We start from the raw sequence: 26,788 nt of genomic DNA, 5'->3' as shown, positions 1-26,788 counted from the left end.
AGTATAAAAGTCTCAGAGACTGCCTGTAGTGTTTCTGCATAGATCTAACCTTATAGAATATTGTTACAAATATATTGGGTTGTCAACTAAGTAATTGCGGATTTCACTCATAGATGGCTTCAGTTGAATTCTTAGGGTTGCAGACGTAGTACAAATGTAAAACACATTTTGTTATTTGATAGTTGGCAATTCAGCTGTCAATCAGTAAAAAACGTTTTTTGATCGGTTGCGTAGTTTTTGTTTGGCGTTCGTTGAAAAATGGAAAATCAAAGGAACATTTTCATCATATTTTGCTTTTTTATTTCTGCAAAGGGGAAAACGCATCGCAAGCTCATAAAAAGTTATGTGGCCTTAAAAGAACGGCAGTGTCAAAATTGTTTTGCCAAATTTTGTTCTGGTGATTTTTCACTCAAAGATGAAAAACGCTCTGGTCATCCATTTGAAGTTGATGACAACCTAATCAAAGCAATAATCAATTCGGATCGTCACAGTACAACACGTGAGATTGCAGAGAAGCTTCACATACATGCATTGAAAATCGCTTAAAACAACTTGGCTATGTTCAAAAACTCGATACATGGGTTCCTCATGAACTGAAAGAAACGCATTTAACGCAACGCATTAACAGCTGCAATTTGCTAAAGAAATGTAATGAAAATGATCCATTTTTAAAACAACTGATAACTCGCGATGAAAAATGGGTTGTTTACAACAATATCAAGCGGAAAAGATCATGGTGCAGGCCAGGTGAACCAACTCAAACAACATCAAAAGCTGATATTCATCAAAGGAAGGTTTTGTTACCAGTTTGGTGGAATTACAAAGGAATTGTCTACTTTGAACTCTTACCACCCAACCGAAAGATCAATTCTGATGTCTACATTGAACAACTAACAAAATTAAACAATGCAGTTGAAGAAAAGCGGCCCGAATTGACAAATCGAAAAGGTGTTGTATTCCATCATGACAATGCAAAACCACACACATCTTTGGTCACTCGGAAAAAAATTATCGGAGCTTGGTTGGGATATTTTGCCACATCCACCATATAATCCTGATCTTGCACCATCTGATTAATTTTTGTTTCGATCTTTACAAAACTCCTTGAATGGTAAAAATTTCAATAATGATGATGTCAAATCGTAGATTCAGTTTTTTGCTAATAAAAACCTCAAGTTTTATGAATGTGGGATTATGATGCTGCCTGAAAGATGGCAAAAGGTCATTGATCAAAATGGGCTATACATTACAGAATAAAGTTATTTAGTTCCATGAAAAAATTGTCTTTGATTTTCTAAAAAAAATCTGCAATTACTTAGTTGCCAACCCTATAGTTGTAATAAAATTTCATACTTCAGCAGCAGTATAGATGTACAAGTTTATACTGATTATATATTGCTCATAATTGAAGGAAAAGTAAGAATTAAAACAAACTAAACACGTTTTTTTTTCTGTTGTAAACGTGGTGCAAAGAAGAAATCTACCTGCAACATGAAAAAATTGTGTCAGTAATAATAGGCAAACTAAAAATACTGAAACTACAATTCTTTAATCCAGTTCTGATTCATGACTACCATATTAATACAAATAGGGCAGTTAAATATTTAGGAGTATTTCTGAGCAACAAAATCAGATGTTTTTCACCTTTGTAAACCCCGATAAAATAGTAACATTTATGAATAATAAATTCTTTGATCTGATGCCAGAATCCTGGAATCTCTTCTCTATTTTGAAGGAAGGGTGCCATGATGTGATAGTGTCCACAGTCTGTCATACAACTTCTGACTGGGCATTGAACATTATCAGATGAATAATTTAAAAACTCTTTATATCTATATCTTTAAGCAAAGTCTACTCAAATGAACTGTAAGGGCTCAAACAAATCTAATATTTAAAGTGAAATTCAGTTGCCATAAATTCTGTCTGGTCATTTGAAAAGGTTTTTGCATTGATCACATTACTGGAAGAAGCTCTTATGATTACTTTCTATTAGTATCTCGTGAACTCAGGTTCACATCTTCCCTAGTTATACAGCGTTTTACTCAGAATACCCTGACTCCTTATGTACTTTTACGGATTTAGAGAAGTAATACTGGTAATTATAGATAGGCTGGCCAGAAGACCTGTTACTTCTTCTAAAGTGAGTTTTCTTTCATAATCCATGGGCAGAATTTTTCAGCCTGGAAAAGAAGACCTGCTAGTAAAAAAATACATCTTTTGAGAGGACTTTAAAAGTTGTTATCTGTATAAATGAACTTTCAAACAAATTAGGGATATTTAAAAATTTATGATGTTTAGATTTCTCATCTAAACCTAAGTTAAGGTTGGATTGACAAATAGGGATATATTTTACACTTTGGTTGAATTTTTACCTTTGTTGTTCAGAGGGCAATAAGCTTCTTCTGTAGGAGTTCTTTTGCCTCTCCAATGGTGCAGCAACTATAAGACCAAAAAACAGTTTTTTTTTTTTTTTAAATTTTTTTTTTTTTTTTTTTTTTTAAATTTGGAAATTTGGAATTTTTTTTTTTTTTTTTTTTTTTGTGTGTGTGTATGTGTGTGTGTGTGTGTAGTGAAAATTGCATTTAAAGAAAATCATAGTTTGTGTAAACAGGAAATGTTGTCAGCCTGCATGTTATAATAACAATAAGCTATAATATCTCTTTTAGCTTACTGATTATCAACTAGTAAGTAACAGTTGCCAAAACACATAATGTAACATCTATGGATAATAAATGTACTATAATTTTCAATTTCAGTTCCCCATTTCCCTACTTTGTACATCATATATATGTTGCAAGGAAATATTTCTTTCTTTTTTAAAAGGAGAGAGAGAGAGAATTTTCAAATTTTCAATTGTGCATTTCATGCTGCTAAGATAGAGGTGTTAAGATGGAATCTGAAAAGTTATATTACAGTTACCTTTGTTATTAAAATATAATTATACCCTATTTCTTGCATAAAATAGGCATTTTCTCATCTTAAAAACTTTATAAGACATATCTGAAAACATTTATTCCCTTTTTCCAATAAGAATTATTATTTTTTCTGTTGTTGCAGGGAACTGTAATTATCATAGCAAATCATGGAGACAGAATTGATATTCCACCTGGTTCTATACTAGAAAATAAGATAGTCTCTGGAAATTTGAGAATCCTGGATCATTAATTAGTGCCACGGCAATTAGAAATGTTTCAGTGCAAAAAGAAATCAAAAGTATTTTATGTAGTTTGTGTGCCAATCAATTTTATTATTTATTTTACATAGTTAAGTTAATCAATTTTAAAATGTAGTAAATGATGGCTTGTCTTTCCATTGTACTTATTTTTTTACACAAATTCAGTCATTGTCACTACATGATTCTTGATACATCTGTAATTGCATGTCTTCCTGTTGTTTGATTTCCAGTTGATTTTACAAACAAAAATGAAATATTAATAATCAAGTAATTATGCATTTATTGCTATATCTGAATATTCTGAATACTGAGTGTTTTCTAAATGAATTATTCTTGTATGAAACTAATTGTAAGTATTTATGAATGGGGATATGTTATTGTAGATATATCACACAGTAAAATTCATCATACATGAAATTTTGAGAAAGAATATTTGATCTTATTACAAATAACAAACCGTCATAGAAACCCTTTTTTTAGGATTTAGGTCAAACATTTACTAGGATATAAATTATCACATGTGAACATACATTGAGAATTAGTCTGAGAAATTGAAAAGATGGAAGATGGAAAGTGGAAACATTATTTCTTTGAAATGGTACAACACATTTACGTAACATAGCTAAGAATATTTGTATAATATATACAAATGAATTTTACACCAGTTACTCTATTTATAGTTATTAACATATTGCACTTTTAGGATATTATGTAGTTTTATAGCAAGAAATATTTATTTTTTCTACTCTTTCTATTTGAAGGTATTGATTAAAAATATTCTGTAACTAATGATTAACTATACGGCCATCCATTTTCCAGTTGATCAGAAAGTGGGAAATAATTTGTCAAAGCATTCTTTTATAATAATATGAAATTATGCATTAAGAGTCAATACTTTTTTCTATTAGTTGAAAAATTAAACTTTTAAAAGGTATTATCAAGAAAGATTCTAGTCTTGTATCTTTAAAATTAAAAATTAGGTTAAAAAGCATAATCACTGCATACATATGAATTCATCTGTTTGGTAGAAAGAAGGTTCCATCAACATTTATTATTAATTATTCAGCAGAATTTATCATTACGCATTTCATAGTCATACATTTTAGTGCTGTAGTTCTTGGCCTATGATACATATACTATTTAGAGGTATGCTATAAAAACTGAAGCATGCTATAAGAGTCACTATGGTTCAATAACTTTGAAAATAATCTCATGACCACCTGAATTTCTTAAGAATGAATTATTCTACATGAATTGCATGCATATGAACTTCTGAATGAATTAATCTGCATAGGAGAACTGTGAATTAAAATTTAAATTCAGTATTGCCAGTTCTGAAAATAAAAACAATCTACATGAGCAGTAACTGTATGTAATTTGTTAAGAATGAATTTCTATGAAATGAGCTACCATTAGCTGATACTTGCTAAAGGTGTTAAATTATATTGCTAAAAGTATTATTAATTGAATTCTTCATTAGAAGGCCGTCTGCATAAGTTATATCCAAAGTTATTAGACAATAGATATATTCTTAAATTCACTAAGTGTCAGAATTGTTATAAATGTTTAGATGGTGAATTTTTTGATGAAATTTCTCGTCTCTTCTTTATCTCAGAACTTAACCCTTCTGTATCGTAGACTCTAGTAAAATGATATGATTTTATAAGATTTATTAAATTCTTTGTATCATTTATTTATTGATATGTATAATTTATGAACACAAAATTTAATGTATTTGTGTTTTTCTTTCATTTCAGAAGTTACATGATTCTGTATATATTTAAAAATGTAAACACAAGTGACACGATAAACACTGATACAATTTTTCCAATAAAACTTAAGCAATAATTACTTTAAAATGTTTAACCCCTTCGAGCCAGGTAGCGAAAACACATGCTTATCGCGGAGGCCGGCAGTGTCTTCCGCGAGCGTCTCTCCAGGGCTGGGGGCTTTTTTGCTACTAAGCCTAAATCTATGAAATTTCCGAAGTATCAACGCATTGTTTAATAATGCTCTATAGAGTATTTAAACGGCTTATGCTTTATAGATATTTTTATATATATATACTTTAATTACCTTATTTCTTGTTTAAATGCATATTTTACACATTTTATTTTAATTACTCACCATTTTATGACTTTTAACATTATACATCTGAAAACTAAATATATTACTTAAAATTCTCTTTTCATATGAAAAATTTTAAAACAGGGATCTACGCACAGTCCTACGTTACATTCCTTGAACTCGTAATAACTCATGTGCCGTTTTGGAGGATTTTTCCGGGAGTGTGAACAAACGAAGCATTGTCGTCTCATTTTCTTATCAGTCTCTTCTGAACAAAGTTTTGGAAAATGTCTTTCAGTTAATCTTTCAGAATCAATATCAGAATTTTAGAATCAATATCTGAAATATTTTGCGTCATTTCTGCTATTTCATGCTCTGTTAAACATTTTCGACGCTTCGGCATTGAAACGGTAAAAACAGAAAGAATTCACGTCTAACAAGATCTAATTATTTTCTAAAAACTGAACTGTAAACTGAAATACTCAACGCTTTAGCGCATATAAAACTTCTACTTACAATAAACAACTACCACGTGCGAATAAAGTGCGATTTAAAGAGACGTCATAAATCACGCCATTCGGAAACATTTAGTTCCCCGTTTGTTTATATAATCAAAAACGCGTGTATGTGAGTCATGCTTCTCTCATTTCGAGTAGAAGGTCTAATGTACATGTATCTGAAACCATATGGACATACAGTGCCATCTTGTGGCAGAAATAATAGTTTGAAAAACGTTCCAAGGTACTGGCACAAATACGTGACAGTCGGTAGTAAACGCAACAATGCTCTGGCACGCCTGCGCGTCGGCCGGTAGATAAGTGTGTTCGTTGCTGGCACGTATACGTGACAGTTGGCATGAAGGGGTTAATATTGATAAAAACTGCTGTGACTGAACAGATAACTAATCTTTATAGTTGAAGAATTGAAACTGTTGGCTGGGATATAGAATGCGTTAAATAATTGATATACATTTAAATAGAAATAACATAATCGTTTTAAATCTATACTCTTATATTCAAGAGAAAAATGTTTAAGAATACATTATGACAGCTCTAAAATCATTTTACCAGTAATACCCCCTGAATGATAGTTATGAAATGTTTGTTTAAAGACAATAAATTTTATTACCATGTTTAACTATGCTGTTTTTATCTGCTAGGTGTTCATATAGCAGATAAAAACAGCATAGTTAAACGTGGTAGTAAAATTTACTGTTGTTTCCAGAATAAGAATTGTGAAAAATAATGTGATATGGTTTATAACATGCTTTCCAAAAAGTAATCCTTAAAAAATTTTAATGTTAATATTGTCAGACTAACTAACTAATATTTCATTCTCAAAGTGTGTTAGTTATTAGCATGCCTTGCTAACTGATAAAAATTTGATATCCAGAGGTAATAATCAATAATTTTTAATTGAGAGAATTACACTAAAAAGGCTACATTTGATTCTCTGAGTGCAGTTTTAATAAAAGGAATCAATCTTTCATGTGTATAATCTAAAGAAGTATATTAAGATTAATACATGTACGGCATACTGATTCAAAAGCAGTTTTTATAGAAGCTATGTATTAAAGGTATTTATTTATGATTTTGTAGTATCACTTTTCTCTTAAAATTTCAAATAAGGCTGTAGGAACCACTTGCTTATCCTCTAAGTGACAACTGTACATGTAGTAAGTTCTTGTAGGAACCACACAAGAAAAGGTTTAAAAGTACCCTTTATTAAACTCTTGAAAATTCACACCGCGATTTGACGCTAATACACTACTTCTCACTTGGATGGTAGCTCAAATCACAAAAACTGAAATAGCGGAACTAAACTAAAAATTCGAAGATAGTCAGAAGTAGTAGAAATTAAGCTACAGGGCTCAGAAACTCCTGTTTGCTAAAACCGCTCAGATGCTTTTGTTACATAAAACCACGACGAAAATCTAGTGGCAGCAAAGTAAAAGCTGTATCCCATGTAAACCAGCAATAACTGCAAAACTGGAAGCTTGCAACAGAGATGATGATGGCAACAGCCTAAACTCTAACTTTCCTTCTAAAACTCGGTATTTAAACCTTTTCTCTTCAAGGTAGAATTTACATTCCTTTACATGCGCTACCAAATTTAATATTCTGTCATTGACAATTAGGGGAATGAAGGCTTATAGGAAAAAATGTAAAATTAAATAAAATGTGTTATTTAAAATAAATATAAAACCCTAGAAGGCATTTAGTTCCATAAATTTGTATTTGTAAAATAAATAAATGAAAAGCTAAAAGATTCTTTACTTTGTAATGAAGAGTATAATACATATACGAAGATGGAATGAAGCAGTTACTATCTCTTTATGTAGAAATGACTTTTTTTTTATTATACATCAAGTTCTAAATTCTAACAAGCTGTATTTCTTAATCTGTTATTTTAGCACAGAATTGTGGTTGTCTTATTTCCATAAACTAACAGTAATTTTTATGAAATAGCAGTCATTACTAGTTTCCCTTAGTAAGTTCTCCCCTTAGAAAGGTAGCCATAATGTATATTGTGTCAGATTTTTTTTGTAATTGATAGCTGAGCTCAATCCAATCCAGTAGTACCTTGATGGGAAAGAGGAGGACGGGGACTTCTTGAGAACGATGAGGTCTACCAATGCCTGAGCTGCAAATTTGCTGAACATGGTAATTCCGTCTGAGGTTCAAATTCCTGCAAATGGGCTGGCTTAATGGGCTTTTCATGGGTTTCCTCATGTGTAACATGTACACAAGCTAGTTTCCCTTGAAATTTCACTTAAAATACTTAAATAATTAAATATAGAATATTTAAATGATTCAAATAACAAGACCAGTTGTAACTTCTGTTGTGTGTTCCGGATAATTTAGCTAAGTTAATAACCATAAAAATAAGGTACTATAGATATTCTGTGAGGTGAACGGGAATATCTAATTATCAAACAAACTGACACGGAATTAAAAGACTTCACGTTTATCCTACCTCAGTACTTGTGAATGATTAAACTAAAATATGGAAATATTTTTTGCAATTATCGTATTATTATGTGTATTAATTTACCAGCTAACCTGGACCTGGTTTCAAGATAAACTGTTTTTCACAGTTTCTATCAATTCAATAATTTTAATCTAATTTGGGTAGAGGCTGCAAGCTTTACCTAGATTGACAGAAATTCAACTGAATTGATTTACCATGTCTGCATTTAAACTTAGTTTACAATATTCAGAGCAAGATCAGCATTGGAGTCACGAACATGTATATATATATATATATATATATATATATATATATATATATATATATATATATTAATCAGCAGATCAAACTCCCATTCTCTTATTCGTAAATCTCTACATAGTAAAACTGCTTGACTCTCAAATCTGCATAAATTCTGGAATGAGCAAACCTCATGGCAAAAAGAGATAGAGGGGAAAGAATATAATTGAATAAAAGTTCATTAGTAAAACTTAATTGCTGCAACATAACCCCTATTACAAATTACAGTTAGTGGTGGGTTTATGCTAATTCACAGCAATTTGGCAGAACTAGTTATTAGAATTAAATTGTAATATTTAAGCAATTTTTTACTATTTATTAACTAGTTTAATCATTTGTGTAGGCGGTGATTCAATCCTCAATTTTAAACTGCGCCCAGAGGTAAGACATCATGCCATTAAATTTATTGGCTGTACTGTAATTATTTCTTGTGTTGACAAGCAGTGTTTAATATTTTGTAGTGCTGATCTCTTTCGATGAAATTATTCCATAATTCAAACAAATAGTAATCCTAAATGCTTAGTTCTTCTTAGCAAACTTAGTTACCTTTACTAGGAATAGACTTGTGCAGTTGCAAATTGCACAATGTTGCTAGCAAATTTGTCTAAGTCATACTAAATTTTAAGGACCAGCTGAGAAGTCCAAGTTTATATTTGATAAATCTATGCTTCCTCTTAATTTTGCAACTTCTGAAATTTTAGTTTACTTTCCAGCAAGCGGCAAGTTGAATGTGGTAAAAGGAAATAAGGGTTTTTCTTAAGTTCAGAGCTTGAAAAGATAGTTTCTAAGTGGCACTCTACTGCGCTATCCGGCTATTTTGGCTAGTCTGGAAGCTTTGCTAATGAATTTAATTATGATTGAATAGCGAGAACTGTTGTTTTGCAGTGCTGCTAATGTTGCCAACAATGCCGCTTGGAATACTGACTTCATTTTTATTTAAATTTCATTTTAAGTAATATTTCTGTTAGAGAGTAATGTGCCGTGGATTTTGCTGAAGAGGATTAGACACGAACAAAAATTTATAAATTCTTTAAGACGACAGCGCATGACGGAGATGGTTATAACCTTGAAGAGATGAAATTCGGTGTTGGTATTTATTTCTGTTGCTTTTCGGAAGTGATCAAGTTGCAACAACGTTCATTGCAACTTGAATATTAAGACCAATGATATAATTTGAATACTGATGAGTATTACAATAATATGCTCTGATAAATTTATCAAAACTGGATAAAAAGGGGAAGTCAAAGTAGTCATACTGTAATAAATAATTTCTTTTAATCTGACGGATGACATAATAAATAATTAGTTAAAAACATTTTACCTGAAGAGAGCAGCACAAGGTCAGCAAAACAAATTATTCCTTATTTTTATTCTTAATAATATTGAAATTCTTTAATATTCCGTTTTGGAATGACGAGTATAATGTTTCATTCTTGTAAAAATGAGAACATGCTGAGTAGATCTACCTTTTATCATTATTTTTGTATCTATTGAAAATATCTGGTTGTAACAAAAGTTTCCCCCTGAAAACGCTCTTAATAAAGTTAGGGGAAAAAAAATTCATGAAAGCCGTACCTTTAGTCTGGGTAGTAAACACCACCCAAATGTATGGTTTTCTGCCAACTTTTTGGTATTAGTTTTAAAATTTTTTGGCACAGAAACTTCGTGGTTGCGAGTCCAAAAACAGATCAACGTCATTTCAGATGTCCTGAGCAGAATGGAAGATAGCACTAGCAAGATGTAGTTACAGGTGTGAAGAAAGGTAGAAGTCCGTAGGAGCGATGTCAGGGCTGTATGTTGGATGTGGCAAAAGATCTCATTCGAATCCGTACAGAGTCCAGCTAGTGAATGCAGACACATGTGGCCTTGCATTATATTGATGGAAGCTCACTTTCCGGCCTGTGTTGTTGAAGTTAATCCATTTTTTATCATAAGTCCGATCCAGAATTTTGTCCTTGCCTTGATATTCGAGCAGATTAGTGCAGGTCTGAACACGTTTGTCCTTATCTGCTAAAGTCAGAGCATGCGGCACCCAGCATTGTACACCAAGTTTATACGATGCGTAGCGCGACTAATGGACATCGCACCAACGTCTAACTCCTTATTAAACTCTTAAGTGGTTGCATACTGACTTTCTTCCACAAGTTCTGGCAGGCGGGTCTTATCAGCATCAGTAGGTTGGCTCTGGTTCTTGAATGTCATAGTCCTTGTTTTTGAACTTTCGGTACAAAACCTTCACAGTGTCTTATGATACAACATTAGTACATAAAACTGTATACATGATTTGGTGACATTCTGTAACTGATTTTTTGCAACAGAACTGGAAGTAAATGATGGTTCTAATCTGGTAGCATGATAGTTCCCTTTAAGACACCGTGTACTTAACGATAACGATAGATAAGAACGATAGATTTCACAATACGGTGTTCTAAAGCAAGTCTCTTTCTTTCAAATACAAAGAACACGTTTGTCCTTATCTGCTAAAGTCAGAGCATGCGGCACCCAGCATTGTACACCAAGTTTATACGATGCGTAGCGCGACTAATGGACATCGCACCAACGTCTAACTCCTTATTAAACTCTTAAGTGGTTGCATACTGACTTTCTTCCACAAGTTCTGGCAGGCGGGTCTTATCAGCATCAGTAGGTTGGCTCTGGTTCTTGAATGTCATAGTCCTTGTTTTTGAACTTTCGGTACAAAACCTTCACAGTGTCTTATGATACAACATTAGTACATAAAACTGTATACATGATTTGGTGACATTCTGTAACTGATTTTTTGCAACAGAACTGGAAGTAAATGATGGTTCTAATCTGGTAGCATGATAGTTCCCTTTAAGACACCGTGTACTTAACGATAACGATAGATAAGAACGATAGATTTCACAATACGGTGTTCTAAAGCAAGTCTCTTTCTTTCAAATACAAAGAACAGATTGAGAAAATATGATTAAACATGCCAACGCAAATTGTTTGCGCTGACGATATATGCGGTGGCGGGAAACTTTTGTTAAAACTCGATATATTATCATAGGGATTGTAATGGACAAGCGATCTCGGCCATAGGGTTGTGACACTGAGAACTGAGTAATAAATAAAACAGCTTCTGAGGGATAAACGTTAATAAAACAGCTTCTGAGGTTACACAGATTTAAAACATTGGTGTGTATTTAATTATGGCAAAGCACACTAGGGCTATCTGCCTAAGGGGAGGGATGCCTTCGTGGAGGACTTTCTAAGGGAAACTGGCTCTTATACACGTTACACATGGGGAAAACCACGAAAACGCCCATGCAGCCAGCCCGTTCGCGGGATTCGAACCTCGGACCGAACTACCAGTGTTCAGCGACTTTACTGCTCGGCCGCTGGTGGGCCTTTAAAACATTGGACTGACATTTCAAGTTCGCATTGGTGATACTCTTTACACTAAAAGATGTGGCTGGAGTTCGGCAAGCCTGAGTGTTAGATCCTCTGCTTTCTAACATCTATATGATTGACATTATGGAACCACTTGGTGCAAAAGTTTTTAATTATGCTGATGACAATGTAGTGTTTTTCAAATCTTTGAATCTTAAAAATGCCATATCAAATTTATAATTTTTTGTTAACATTATTTCTCACAGGGGCTCGACTTGGAAAATCAAGTTAAATGCAACCAAATATAATGTTCTTATATTTAGAAGATATTATAAAAACTGGTTGATTGAGCCAAGAATTACCATTTATGGAACAGTTCTTTCAATTGTTCAGTCATATAAAATGTTACCGAAAAATCAGTTATTCTACAAATTATCCAGGTAATATGCAGATTAACTAGGGGTATCCGTTAATGTGCGGAAAACTGTTTCATTTCAATATCAGGTAATCTGTACATTACCTTTTAGCACTCCTTAAAGTGAAAATAAGATCTTTGCTGGAACAACCGCAACGTTCCTGTACCCTTAAACTAACATACTGTTGTTTATTTATTTTCCGATATGTAAATCAAGTTAATACAATCAAACAGTCAACAAATTAGTTGATAAAATCAATCATCAATCAATTAAAAATCTACTATACAAAGAATCAAAGGGTTTAAAATATTACTACAATTAAGGAAATGAATTTCCAAAACATATGATAAAATTATGGTTACTTATTAGTGCAGTCTAAAGATTGGTGACACTTTGAATTACATAGCAGTTGGTTTTTGCGACAAGTACACCTATTTGTGGTACATTTAGATTTGCAGTCACATTTTCTGAAACCCTGCCCAGCACCAAGGGCTAGTTTTATTGCTGTTTGACTTAAAGCTATTTCTACAGCAGTGACATCTTTCATTTAAAAATCTCTCTTTGCAGACACTGAATTCAGATCTTGCATACAATTGTTTTAAAATACCAAGCTTCTAAAAGCAGAACTTTGTTTTACTAAGAACTACAGCTAAAAATTGAGCGCGCATCAGTTTTTGCTCTGTCCGCTTCGGGTACCTTAATTCTCACAGTGACACTTTCATCGACATTTGGGAACTTTGCATTAGGAACTGCTAATATTTTCTTTGCTTGCTTTTATAAACCTTTGTAGGCTTCACACTGTACTTCACAGTGTGATGAAGCCTACAAAGGCCATATTCTTTTAAATAAATATTAATCCATATTCCTTTTACAGATGTTGCCCAATACTTTCTTACTATACCCCTCCTCTTTAGGATCTACTTCACCACAAATCACGTGAATAAATATGTCACACGATTTACACTTGGGAGCAAACAAGAGATCACAAATCAGGCGACGATCACAACAGAAGAGTATCTGGGATGGGTAATAGATGATAGTCTCGATGAGAGGACTGCCATAGACTGATAAGAACAGAGGTAGTCCTGTTGAACAGTCCCGTTGATTTCTGGAAACAATCAGTGAGATGTTTCGATTAAATATCTTTACCATGCCGTCTGACTGGGGAAGTAAAGGCGTCGTTTGGATTCTGTCGATTCCGAGTAGCTACAGAGTTCTTATATTACAGCGAGATAAAATTCCTTCCTTGATCGGAATGCAACTGAAGAGGCACACCGAACCTGGAAATCCAATGTTGTATCCTTTGTTACTGTGACAGCCTTTTGGTAAGGAATAGGATACGCTTCTGGCCATTTCGTAAAGTAATCAGTGACGAGGATGATGCATTTGTTGCTATCAGCAATTCGTGGCAGAGGTCCCTGGATGTCAAAGGCGATGCGTTCAAAAGGCGCTTCTACATTGCAACGTTGCAGCTTCCCACGGCTGCATTTCCTTCCGTCCTTTCCGACCCACACAAGCATCGCATGATTAGTTCCACTTTTGCACGTCAGCCCTTGTACTACTTCATTAAAAGCACTCTCGAACTCGCAACATCTTCATTATTCCAAAGTGGCCTCTTATCACTCTGCTAGGTAGTTCTTTAAGGACGTCCGGGATCTTGGAAGTATCAGTTGCCATCGGAATACCTTACCACTATCCGATTCGAAGTTAGGTACACGACGCTGTTTCGAATATGGAGTGAGTCCCCAGAGAGCCCAATATTGTTTTATCTTAGGACTACAGATCGAACTGTCTTGCCAGGTAGGTTTCCTATTTGAAGGTTCCATTCAGTTATAGATTTAATGTCGCCGTCTTCTGACTGCTCTTTTCTGACTTCTTCGCCACTCCATGGATCTGGGTCAGACGATGTTAAATTTGTAACTTCACATCCGACTCGATTAAGCAGCTTGTATTTCAGTCTGACCCTAGAGCATTATCGCCAGTTTTCTGAGCAGGGTCTTCAAGACAGGACGTCGGCTTTTCCCTGTGATAATCTCTTTGGATCACTTGTAGTGATGTCATATTCTTGGAGTTTCTCTATCCATCTGGCTGTTTAGCGTTTGAGATTCTTGAAATTCAAGAGCCAGATCAACAATGTATGATTTGTGCTGAGCAGGAATTTTCTGCTGTAGAGATAAAGATGGAAATGTTCTAACACTCTATGGCAAGCAACTCTTTTCGGTAGAGACTTGCTCCAGTATGTTACGACACGTTCTTGACCGTTTATTTCTTGGGAAAAAACAGCACCGACACTCCTACTGCTGGCATCTATGCCAAGAATAAATGGATTGTCGACTAGACGATACGGCAGGATTGGAGCAGATGTTAAAGTTTTCTTCAGATTGTTAAATGCATCCTCACATTCTTTTATTCATAAGAACTTTCGCTTGCTATCTGGGAGATTGTGAAGGAATTTTGTGATTGAAGAAAAGTCCTTCACAAATCTCCTATAGTAGGTGCAAAGTGACATGAAACTTCTCATCTGATTTATATTTTTTCGGCGTTCCAATCTTTGAGTGTTGACGCTTTTACTGAATCTGTACATACGCCGTCGGTAGATCCGTACACATTCTGAATAATTTATATTTGGCGGGACTTAATTTTAGATTGCCTTCCTTCAGTTTCTGAAGCACCTTCCTCATATTTTCCAAATGTTTTTCAGACTATGATGATATAAAGATGTATCAGACAGGCTTCGTAGGAAAGACCTCTCTACACGCTCGCCATCAGGCTTTCGAATGTTGACGGCGCAGTACATAATCTAAATGGCATCTACTTGAACTGCGAAAGTCCTTATCCGGTATTTCCTGCGTCCTTGCAGGAGAGTGACCTTGTTTTCGTGCTTTGAAGTGCTTTGCAGTTCCAGAACTTTAGGGTCGATTTATTACCACTCCTTGCCTCAAAGTATTGATTCGCTGGTTAAATCGTTTACACGAGCAGTCACGTGGTCCACTAGCTTCTGGACATGAGCAGCTGTGACCGAGTTGAGGTCTGTACGGGCTGCGTTCTGGGTTGCTTGGAATGTCATGGGGTACATCTTGATCTTGAAGTGCATCTTAAATCCTTGACATCCGCCATTTGCAGGGCTTTCTATATCTTAGGATTCCGGATGCCATCGATGAAGTACTACAGCGACAGGATTTCCTTTGTTTCTGATTGTGAGTCCGAAAAGGCGCAATGGAAAGCCTTTCAACATCCGTGGTGAGTTCCTGGACTTTCCGTGGACATCTGCTGGCGCGATTTTAACTGAAGCCTGCTATAGTCGTTTAAATACTTTTTGCCCTAGCGTAGCTCAAACGCACCGGATAGTTCTTCGAAAACTAGCCTCTGGTTTTCGGGAAGAGATTGGATGATAGCTGCTGCGGCTGGTCTCGGAGAAGCTGCGAGATGGGCAGAACTTCGGAATCCCATCGATTTGCGTTTGTCACTATAGAGAGCTGCGTCTGATACACTTAGCAAGAGGTCTTTCCATCATATGTGGATAGCCTTAGAGAAGGTCGGGACAACTTATGTTCGAATTTAAAGGCGTTAGAATTTTGATCAGCTTTCATTATAGATTTGCCAACTTACTTGGCGACAGCAGCAGAAACTAGGTCATCAGTTTGTTGTTGGACAGTATAAACTTTCTCTTCGATTTGTTGCTCGATAGCCGAAACTCTTATTTGAATTTCTCAAATTTTATCTTCAACCGTGTCTATTCCATAGCCTCAAATTTTTCTTATTATGCCAGAAATTTCTCTTTTCACTTTTCTTGACCTGTTTCATTCTTTTCTTGGCTCGCTTTCATTTTTTTAACGTTGGTGTTGACCCCTTCATTCTTTTCTTAGCCGGCTTTCATCTCTTTTTTGAATGCAGCGAAATCTGCCATTAGCCGTCTTAATTGCTACTCCATCGCTCTTGACACCGGTATTAAATCCCACTTCTGACCCTAAAAATTGTTGCTTGCGTACGCGGTTGTAATGAATTGAATGCACGCAGAACCGATGATAGCTTGATAAAATTTATTTTGCCAAAAGAACCACTTTACAGTTCTGGACCTTTCCACAAAAATACTTGAACACCTCTTTTCAGTATTACAGAGAAAAATCAGTAGTTACACTTCAAGCTACTAAGATGCCAGAATACAACGATGCTGAGAATGCAACGTTAAACACAAGGCAATGGAAAGCGCTTCTGAAAGGCGAAGCTTTTACGGATATCTCAGTGGTCCAAATTCAGCTCTAAACTAACAACTGAGGAAAAAACAGATGCTCTCCTTGATCTTATGTAGTTTTCCCCAGACCGCCGAGAAATCTCTAGTACCTTCGACTTCTATAAATGACTGGAAGGCATATGAGGGCCAGATACGATTAAATTTACAAATAGGGATCAATTACAATTGTTCAATAACAATATCAATTGCAGTTATATAAAGACCGGACCAAAATATCGCCAAGTTTGGCGACTTTTGACGATTTCTTGCCAAATTTGGCAACAAAAATTTGTCGCCAAAACCATCGCTAGTTTGGTGAAATCTCGTCAATTTAGCGAGATAGCCAGTTGCTTACCGTTAGACTTGCCCCTTGTAATCATATTTTTCCGGCGGAGCTTCGTCTCTTTCAAGCATTTCATGTTTCATGAGAGAAAAAATACTAAAATTTTACATTAAATTTTATTATAAACAAAATCCGTAACAATATTTTAATACAGTTTTGCATGAAAAAATTTTACGTAAAACACCACTTCCATTTCTCTTGAAGTTTGCCCAAAATGTAGTCAACTTTTTATATGAATGTAGGATGCTTAAATATGGTAAGCAGAAAATTTTGGAAGTTTGTTATAAGAGTTATCTTAGACTAAAAAAATCGTCACACATATACAGACAGACAGCTGTCGTTTTAAAAATAGTAACCCATAATACATTTTACTTTAAATTGTGCTCTTTCACTAACTACTAAAATTAGGCTAAAGATGCTCTGTGGCATATCAGTTACCAGTGATCAAATCATAGACACCGGCATACGATGGCAAAGAAATACAAACAGGTTATTAAAATAAAATTAAACCGAAGGACACTGGTGAGATTTTTGGGTCAATATTTATTTAGATCAGTGAAATAATTCAGAAAGTGCAATGCCTGCCAGTGTGCGTTCATGATAAATAAATAGTGGTATGTAAACGTAATGGCATGTAACATAACGTATTAATGCGAAAAAAAGTTTGGAAGAATTCCACTGAGAACATTTTCTGACGTCAAAATTATACGCAATCTAATATAAAGTATTGCAAATGACATTTGAGACCCGAAAACATGCGTTTTTAGTATACCTCGCAGTGAATTACTTAATAAATATCATTAAATATATCTTTACAGCTTTCTTTATTTAAATGAAAATTTAAGACAAAATGTGCAATAATGTTTTAGTATTTTCTCTGAAATGTTAATCTCGAAATTAGGATTTCGAAAAAGGAAAGAAAGTACTTTAATTGGAAAGCAGTCCAAATTAATTAGATATTTCTGAGAACTTCTGTGAACGAAGCAATTAAGGGTACAGTTTCCGTACCCATGAATATTCAATGAGCCTAGAATTCTTAATGACTGATGAGGATTACACAATAGATCCAGATGACAGGATGCTGAGAATACAAGGCTCTCCTTGGAATGTCAGACTGGTATTGTGTAAAAAGCAGCAAGCAGACGTTTGGCATTTGCGATAAAAGGAACGAAAGTAATTTTTTTATTAATTTATTAGTAAAACGAATAATTATCTTAAAAAATAATTTGATGAACCTAAATTAAGAAATATATTGGTATCCTTAGGACATTTTATCCTGCTATCGCATATTCTAATTTTAACACTAAAAATTAATAAATTGAAACTAAAACAATAAATCCCGGATTAGTACTAAAATCGATAGTAATTTTATCGTGGAAAAGAAAAGGCAGAATTTGCGAGTTGGTAGCGAGTAGATTCTGAAATTTTATTCCCGGGTTGAAAAGGAGATGATTCTGAAATATTATTAAGATTCCTCTGTCAAGGATTTAAACTAATAGTTTCGCAAAAAGTTCTTATTTCAAAAGTTCGCTATTTACGATTTATAGTAATATTAAAATTTCTTTTTTTTCTGATATGCAAGTAACTGTTAACTAGTATGTAATTAAATGCATTATGTGCATCAAACTTTCACATGTGGAAATTCTAAAATTGATATTAGTGCCAAACTAATATAGCACTTAAAATTTCACTTGCAACCATAAATGCACCATAAATGGTGCGAGCTTTATAAAACGGTTTGTTTGGTGAAAATGGAGATCAGTTTTACCTACGCAGAACGAATATTAATGATTATTCGCAATGCATAAATTTAATTGTTGTGCGATCTTTTTCACGCTCTTTGTTGGTGATTGCAGAATTTTATACCTGACTTCGTCCATTTTGTGCTAACTTAGAAGAGACGGGTGGTCATTTTGTTTCTTGAAATGAACGCTTCAAGTTTATCAAAATTAGGTTACCAATTGGAAAGTGTTTGTCTTGTTAAGTTCACAGACATTTTAGAATCTATTCAGATGCTTCAACAACTTTTCTGTAAGAATGCGTTGCGAAGTAATGATCAATTATAAAAAACACTTTATACTTAGGAAAACCTCATCTCCATCTTGAACCAAACAAACGGGTTTTAAAGATAATAACATAAACTATTTTCAGGTAATGCATCACTTGTAAGAGTATAGAGACATAGATAGAGAGTACTAAAGTAAGCTGCTGTAAATACGTCGTGCGACTCACAAATTCCCCCACGCAGAACTAATTTTCAGCTCTACGGAGACATTGAAGAAGAAATTTATCATCTAACTAGAAATATGCAGCGTGCAATTAAAAATGCAAACTACCCCTGTAAAACTAGAAATCGTTTATCCTTATCAAATAACATCAAGGATTTAATTAAGATACCGTAGAAGAAAGAAATGATAGCCAATTCGTCATCCACGTGAAAAGAGACAAGTAAGTCATTTAAACACGCAAACTGCGCAAGGAATGCAAGATTACAGATCAAAACGTTCGCATTCGTTTTTAGACAACATTGAAATTCAATGAAATACAGTTTGTAAAACTGGAAATTTATTATAATCACATGGGGATGATCCTCCAGTCAAAATCCGAAATAGCGAACATCTCGGCAAAAGAATTTGCAAAAACGTTTGAACAGCATCCATTAGAAAATACGGCACACGGAGAAGAAATTCATCACTCAGTTATAAGTATAAAACGTACAAGAGCTATTAACTGTATTCCACCAATTTCTTCCAAGCGAGGTTCGTAAAGTCATTAATAATTTAAAAAAAAAAAAAAAAAAAAAAAGGAAAGCAAGAAGACACGAGACCGTTGCTTAGTTCTTTTAAGAAATATTTTCAATGTGTGTATACTTCAGTGCTATTTCCCACAGCAGCGGAAGACTCCGTAGTAATTACATTGCACAAACCCAGGAAGTATCCAGCTACAGACTCAAAAGTCTGCTGCTCACAATGAGAAACGGTTTTTGAGAAGATTCTCTAATAGTTTCACCTTACATTTGGAGCGGCTCGAATTAATCGACAGTTTGGATTTCGTAGTGGTCATAGTACCATGCATCAAATTTTACATCTCGTTGAATATATTGCTCAAGCATTTCATAGGAAGAACGAGGTAGCTGCATGCTTCCTCGATTTTGGAAAAAAGTAATTGACCGAGTGTGGTATGCGTCTCATTCACAAGCTTTCAAATTTCATTCTACCGAATGGTTTTATTAAATTATTGGTTTTATTAAATTACTGATCTCTTATCTAAACAGAACTTTTCACATGCGTTTTGGCCTAAATTCCCTTCGATTTTTCGAAGGCGACTCCCTTCGAAAAAGATTATTTATAGGGGAGTTTCAGAGGTTCAGTCCTTGGCCTAAAATTATTTAACATTTTTATTAATGATCTACCACGCTCTCTAAACTCAGACGTCCTCAAGTATGCTGATAATACTGTTACATTAACATATTCAAGAAATCCGCAAATTGCAATCTATAACCTGCAGCTGCATGTTAACACGATAGCCAGGTGGTCTAAACGATGGAAAATTAAATTAAACTAAGTGCTGCGTTGTATTGTTCAGAAGGTATAAAATACACTTAATGCAATAATACTTATCTCTAATTTATGTAAGTATTTAAGAGTGTATGTGAATAAAACGCTCTCATTCAAAGAACACTTCATACATGTTACAAACGAAGCTAATGGAGCGTTCATTGCACTGTATAATTTAATCTGTCAGAAATCAAAATTTAGCCTCAATGTATAGAAAACGATTTACGTAACACTTTGTTATTATTATCTATCGTGAGCTAAAACCACAAACAATAAGTAACTTCAGAAACAGACTCTCAGGATTGGACAGTAAAGTCACAGTGACTACGTAAACTTAGTGCTTGAATAAAATATTACGAATAAATAAAAATAAAATAAAATGAGACTGAACTTATTACTAAGACTCTGAAAGAAATGCTAAAAGAAATAAATGCTATTAGAAAGAAAGAAATGCTGTCAGAAACGAAAGTAATGCTATTTCAAATCAGTTTGCTTTGACAACTTCCCTTCATGACTTTGCCACTCTTCTATCCTCGCCTCCGGGTGATAGTGCAACTGCCCTGTTAACCTAAAAATTAAAGAGAATCGGCCTTAGGGCAAAATAAAAAATACTGGTGAAAACTGTCTGTAGTTGTGAACTAGCTGCAAAGTAATGATCCGAGATCCGATAGGTCACTAGACTGGTGTCTGCTGCAATACTGACGATTTCTGACAGACAACTGGAGGTGATGCGTTTATAACGTTGCGCGCCTCTAACTAGCACGCAACCAAGAGGTGACTGTGAAAGCTTGTATAAACCACAGAGTCTTATAAAGGGTTTAAGTCCCTTTTTATTCAACGTACTAATTTACAATTGCGTTCTCTTGACGCTTACAAACGGTGCCAACTCGGCAGTCAAAATAAAAATAAAAACCTGAAAAGAAATTAAAGACAATATTCTAACTACGAGGCTCTCTCAAATAACTAACTCACCGCGTTTTACAATACGGCTGCTAATTCAGCAGACTTGAAGCTCACTGGAACAATTGCAACTACTTCCCGCCAAGCACATAGGCCGCAACGCGGGGTTTTTCAAATCTCTATAACTACCTCCGCGCTCGCTAAGTAAGAATAACTCTCTCTCACCGAACTTGTTTCCTTCTATTTAAATCATACTACTTCCGCTGATAATTTGAATGCTTGCGCGTTCTACTCAAATTTACATATTCTGGCATTGGCAGTTCCAGGGGAAAGTAAGGATTGACAGGAAAGATAGTTTAAACTTAAAATAAATGTTAGTTAAAATAAATATAAACCCTACACGTTCCTGTCGTTCATCAAAAGGTGTTTGAGTTTGTATTGTATGGGCGAACTGCAGAGCAGCATAAACCAATGGTTACTAAAGTGAAACCTTTGCCACCGCTTAAAATGGCGCAACACACTTCGCATGCAGATTGTAGAACAATAAAAAATCAAGTTCTTGTTCGTTGCAGTAAAATTACTGATATGGTAATAAACTAATATCTAAACATTACAGTCTACATTCCTGTTACAGTAATAAATAGGAATGCATTAAATTACGAAACATAACTTTTTATTCTCAGTTTGGTGATTGAAAGGATGAAACAACACGTAATAGGCCTAAATTAAGGAGAAAGATATTTCATCTGAATTTACTCATTATTTGCTAGTTGGAACTTTTCGTTATATCGTAACGATTTATAGTATCCACCTAACATTTATGCTGGGGTATAAAAAATAAGTTATTTGTTTAACACGATAATGAAACAGAAGAATTCCAGGTATAGAACTCGTGAAAATCCTCCAAAGAGCCTTAGAGGAGGTAGGTGGAATGGAAGTTTCATCTTCCATTCCAGCCCAGTCGATGGAAGTCTCCAAACGGTTTTATGCTTCGAAGGTAAAAAAGGAAGAAAATATCTCCTTCTTCTTAAACAAAGAAAAAAAAAGGCAGTGCCTTTCATATTAACCCCCCCTCCTAAAAAAGGAAAAAGTTCGGTTTACGTTTATAGGGAATCTCCGCACTTTATGACTCTTTCAGTCATAAAATTTGATGCTTCTTCGTTTATGAGAAGGTTGTATTCAGGATTTTATAAGAAAGAGCAAATTCATTGCCGAATTTTTGATATGAAACTGCTAGGCTGCAGTTTTAGATTTTAGTTATTGAAAAATTGCACTTTTCTTAATGGAAACGGCTTTTTCATCATACAGATATGTATTAACATTTGTATAATTATAAACTGCGAAAAAACAGCGAAATTTTGAGAAAACACGGAGAAAATGCTACAGAGATCCAAGAAAGAAGAATGAGAAATGTCAATCGAATATTAGAAATCGTCTTTTATTTCTCGAGAAAATGGCTACAGAGATTTTCATTAAAACAAGCGTAATTATCCTTTTCTGTTTTGTTAACAGAAGTAGGAAGAAAAATCACGTGTTTTTCCTTTTTTTATGAGTGGCCCAGTGGTTTGTTTTGAAAATTTAAGCATCTTGTATTTAAAGCTGGGTATATGAATGGAAGCTAAATTGACTATATGGCATTAATGTTTTCAATAACAATTCTATTGTATTTTTCCTTAGATTTTAACGCAAATTTAGTAGTATTTTTAGTAGAATTTTAATTCAAAATTTTATTGTGTGAAGAACATTTAATTTACTCCGAGTTCTCTTATAATAGCTATGCATACCGTTGATCTTCATTTGCATTGGAAATAGTGAATAATGTAACTCACTGAAAGGTTTTTCAGAATTTTCGGGATAATTCTCATGAGCTTTGTTGAAATGAATTATTTACCTAGCTACCTAAAAAAAAAAAAAAGTTTTTTTGTTTTTGAAACGATTACAAAAATTCAGAAAACACGAATATTGTAATTTTTTACTGAAAAATGCTCTTCCTAGACATGATCAAGTATTGTAAATCTTTCCCGTTACTTACCATTCAATTGTTTATACTGGGAATATGTATGTCAAAATCGGGGTGTGGGAAACATGGGTTTTGAACGAAAAAATTTTAGTATTTGGTAATCCGTATGCTATTATTATGTACACGAAGATATTACGAAAGAATTAGAAACTATATTTTTACTTATTGATAGAGAGTCAATATTTAAGAGTTCATCCATAAATATATTAAGAGATGACTTGCTAAAATGAATTAATGCTAAAATGAATCATTTGAAGGTTATATACATAAGTTTGTATTAAAATCTTTGAATTTTCTTTAAATAATTAAATAGAACAATTTCGCAATAAGGTTGCGAAAATTTAACAAATGAGTAAAAATAAATAAATAAATAATTATTGGAAGAAGGAACTGTTGTTAGTAGGAGCGCAAATGATTATTCTATACCGAGGCACGAACATATGGCATTAGAAACATTTTTCGTTAATGATACAAATGTTAATAAAAATCATTCTTTGGCTATTTTTTAAATTATACAAATTAAAGTTATAACCTACTTTATGTTAATTCAATAGTTATTATAATTTTTATCTTTATTATGACTTCTTCCTTCCGTATTCCTCACCAGAATGCAAATTAGCTTTTAGTCTAAAATAAGCTGAGGTTGTTTTTAAATCTTTCTTAATCAGAGAGTCACTGGCACTTAGTAACGCTATTAAAATTCTGTCATCTCTATTTATAAGTAATAATTTCGGCTTTGCATTTTCTCAGCCCTCCTGTTTCCGATCTCTCCACTGGCCGACCTCTAACTACTAACTGTTCAACCTGATGTGGCCTGATGTTCAACCCATTCGCGTGGGCTGGCTACATGTTAGTTTTGTGATTTACCATGTGTAACGTGAATACTAGCCACTTTAACTCAGAAAATACCCAGGAAGGTTCCTACTCTTAGACAGAATGCACTCATAACTTTGCCGTATCTAAATAACCTAACCTTTAGCCGGTTACAAGAATATGCCAAACATTCGTTTTTCAGAAAGTATTGAAGGCTTTTGTAATTTATCAGGTAACTCTGATGCACAAAATTCAGCAATAACGCTGATTCTTGAACCGATTCACAAGAAATGTCACACCCTCTGCAGAGCAATTTTGGCATCGAAAATCTTCATTATCGTCAGTTTTGTTTAATGTGAAAGTAACAATCACATGGTGTTTTGATAACTCAATCAAGTCTGATTTTACATTTTAGACGAATCTTGTGGCAAACAAGCCTTAAATACTTGCGAAGGAAGTTTTGAAATCTTTTTTCTATAAGTCCAATCGCTTGTCGAAGACTTCGTTTAGCATGGTGCAGACAAATGCGCCTTGTGTCAGATTCCAGCGGAGAACCGAGATACAGATAAGTTGAGATTCATCCCGAGCACTGATTCCCAGAGTACTTGTATTTGGAGAGGGCCTGGAAAACGATACCATCAATCCTTCATCAGGGAAAAGGATCATTACGGTGGTGGAGGTGTAATGGTTGGTCCAGACATAATGTTCGACTGCCGCACACTCCTGTTTATGTTTGACAAAGACTCCCTGATTACTATGAGATTTATAGAGAAAATCCTATGTTCGACTTTTCAGAATGCGCATTTAGTCCTAGGTTTCAGATAATGAATGACAATCCTCGCCCACATAAGGCTAAGCTAGCCGGCAATTTCCTAGAAAGTGACCATATTCGTCACATGAATTGAAGAGCCAGATCCTGATCTTAGCCGTATAGAGCATGCCTGGGGCGCTTTTAGAGCAATTTCATCTCGCCATCTGCTTCTGGTAACCATCCCAGAGTTGAAACCTGGCTTGCTGAAGGAGTGAAATCAACTGCCACAGGGACTCCTCAATTGCTTTCCGTTCAGTATGCCGTTACGCTGCGAGAATTGGCTGGCTTTTAAGAGGGACCATACCCCATATTAGACTAGTTTTCAGTTAGGTTTTGAACATTCCTGCACTATGAGCTTTACTGATAATCATGCGTACATAAAATGACTTTTGAATGAGATATCTCCTTCTCTGTTATAAATGCATATTTATGCCAAATTTCATTATAATCTGTCCATTAGGTTTTCAGAAATTCGACATAATGTGAAAATTCTGTTAATTTTGCATACGAGTGTGATTTCTATACTTACCCGAAAAGTGACTGACATCAGGTGTTCTGGTGTTCACCTTCTATTCCGATGAGTGGCTCTTTAGGCAAGCAGCGGAATTACTGACGAGACTTCCATTTAGAAGTCAGCAGCTACGATTTCACTTTAGTTTTAACCTACGATACTTATTACATAAACGTCATGATTTACATAAACCTCAGGATTTATGTGACATGGCATATAGGAGAGAAATCAACATAAAGCTAATATTTAGTGAAACGTAAATTATAAAGGCTACATTTTATTTTAATTTCATGAAATGTAAATGATATTGAGAGACTTAATACTGTTGTTCGCACTTTTTTCGCTCATTAATTTGATTCCATCAAAATGTCATATTACAATCTACAGTTTACACATTCTTTTATACCTGATATAAATTCGAGATAAATTCAGGATATTCCATTAGACAGTCTTCTTAAAAGTCAAGTCTCACAAAATAGATAATACTTTATTTTAGACATTTGCCCTCTTTTTTGGACGGAGGTGGGTAATAGTATAGCTTTATATGTTACACAGATCTTTGTGTTAACTTTCTAACAAGCTCTAAATGCAGAATCAAACTGCCATGAAATAATTAACTAAAATATACATTTTTCGACCAGTGACCAAAGCTTTTTGTTAAAGAGACCTGCTATTGCTTTTTACACTTCGAGCTGTTTTCTCTGAATTCTATTATATTTCTATATATGAATAATAAAAGTCAAATAAATTATGATTCTTTATTAGCTGATTTTGGGAGCGCAGACTTTTATCAAAGACTGCGGGAAAATTCTTTATGTACATTTTCCGAGTGAGGAATACACAGAATCATGTTCGACGGAATAGTCAGCGAATATTGAGGAGGGATTAAAATTAAGCTTTCTTGTTCTTCTGCTAGCCCCTCAGGGAATAAACTAAACCCTTGGAGATTATTCTTGTACGATTTCTTTCCAGCCAGTCGCCTGTCTTGGAAGCTTACTAAGTACTGCTATTCGACATTTGACCTAAAGGACAGAATTCCGAATAGTTTGTCGTTGATATTTTTCCAAATGCTTTGCCTTCTCAAATTGTTTCGATAACATGTTAGATAAGAGTATAGCAGAATCTCGATTAACCGATATTGCGTTTTATTCGACACATCATGAAAATTTAATTCATACGCATTGTTAAGATTATTTGCATTATTACTAGAGTTTTAATTATTATTCCACGATATTGCAATTGATGAAGTGAAGTTTACTTCCCCAGATCTCGTATCTAAAAGACTGAAGGAAAACTTTTTTTTTAAATTTCTTAAGT

General features: G+C 34.2%; 1 protein-coding gene across 1 annotated transcript in view; it reads left to right on the top strand.

Annotated features, from left to right (window-relative positions):
• The window catches only part of LOC118183877 (UTP--glucose-1-phosphate uridylyltransferase-like), a 106,333-nt gene extending 103,023 nt beyond the window's left edge, over positions 1-3,310 (top strand). The window contains exon 15 of the mRNA XM_035353486.2: positions 3,058-3,310. Coding sequence (XP_035209377.1) covers positions 3,058-3,165 — 108 coding nt within the window. The 3' untranslated portion in view covers positions 3,166-3,310. The remainder of the gene's footprint in view (positions 1-3,057) is intronic.
• Positions 3,311-26,788: the final 23,478 nt, after the last annotated feature.

The sequence above is a fragment of the Stegodyphus dumicola genome, chromosome 5 (assembly GCF_044657685.1).
Source record: "Stegodyphus dumicola isolate Sdum_Otavi_A_Nest chromosome 5, ASM4465768v1".
In the NCBI taxonomy this organism is placed as follows: Eukaryota; Metazoa; Arthropoda; class Arachnida; order Araneae; family Eresidae; genus Stegodyphus; species Stegodyphus dumicola.
This window is presented reverse-complemented; position numbering and strand designations above follow the sequence as displayed.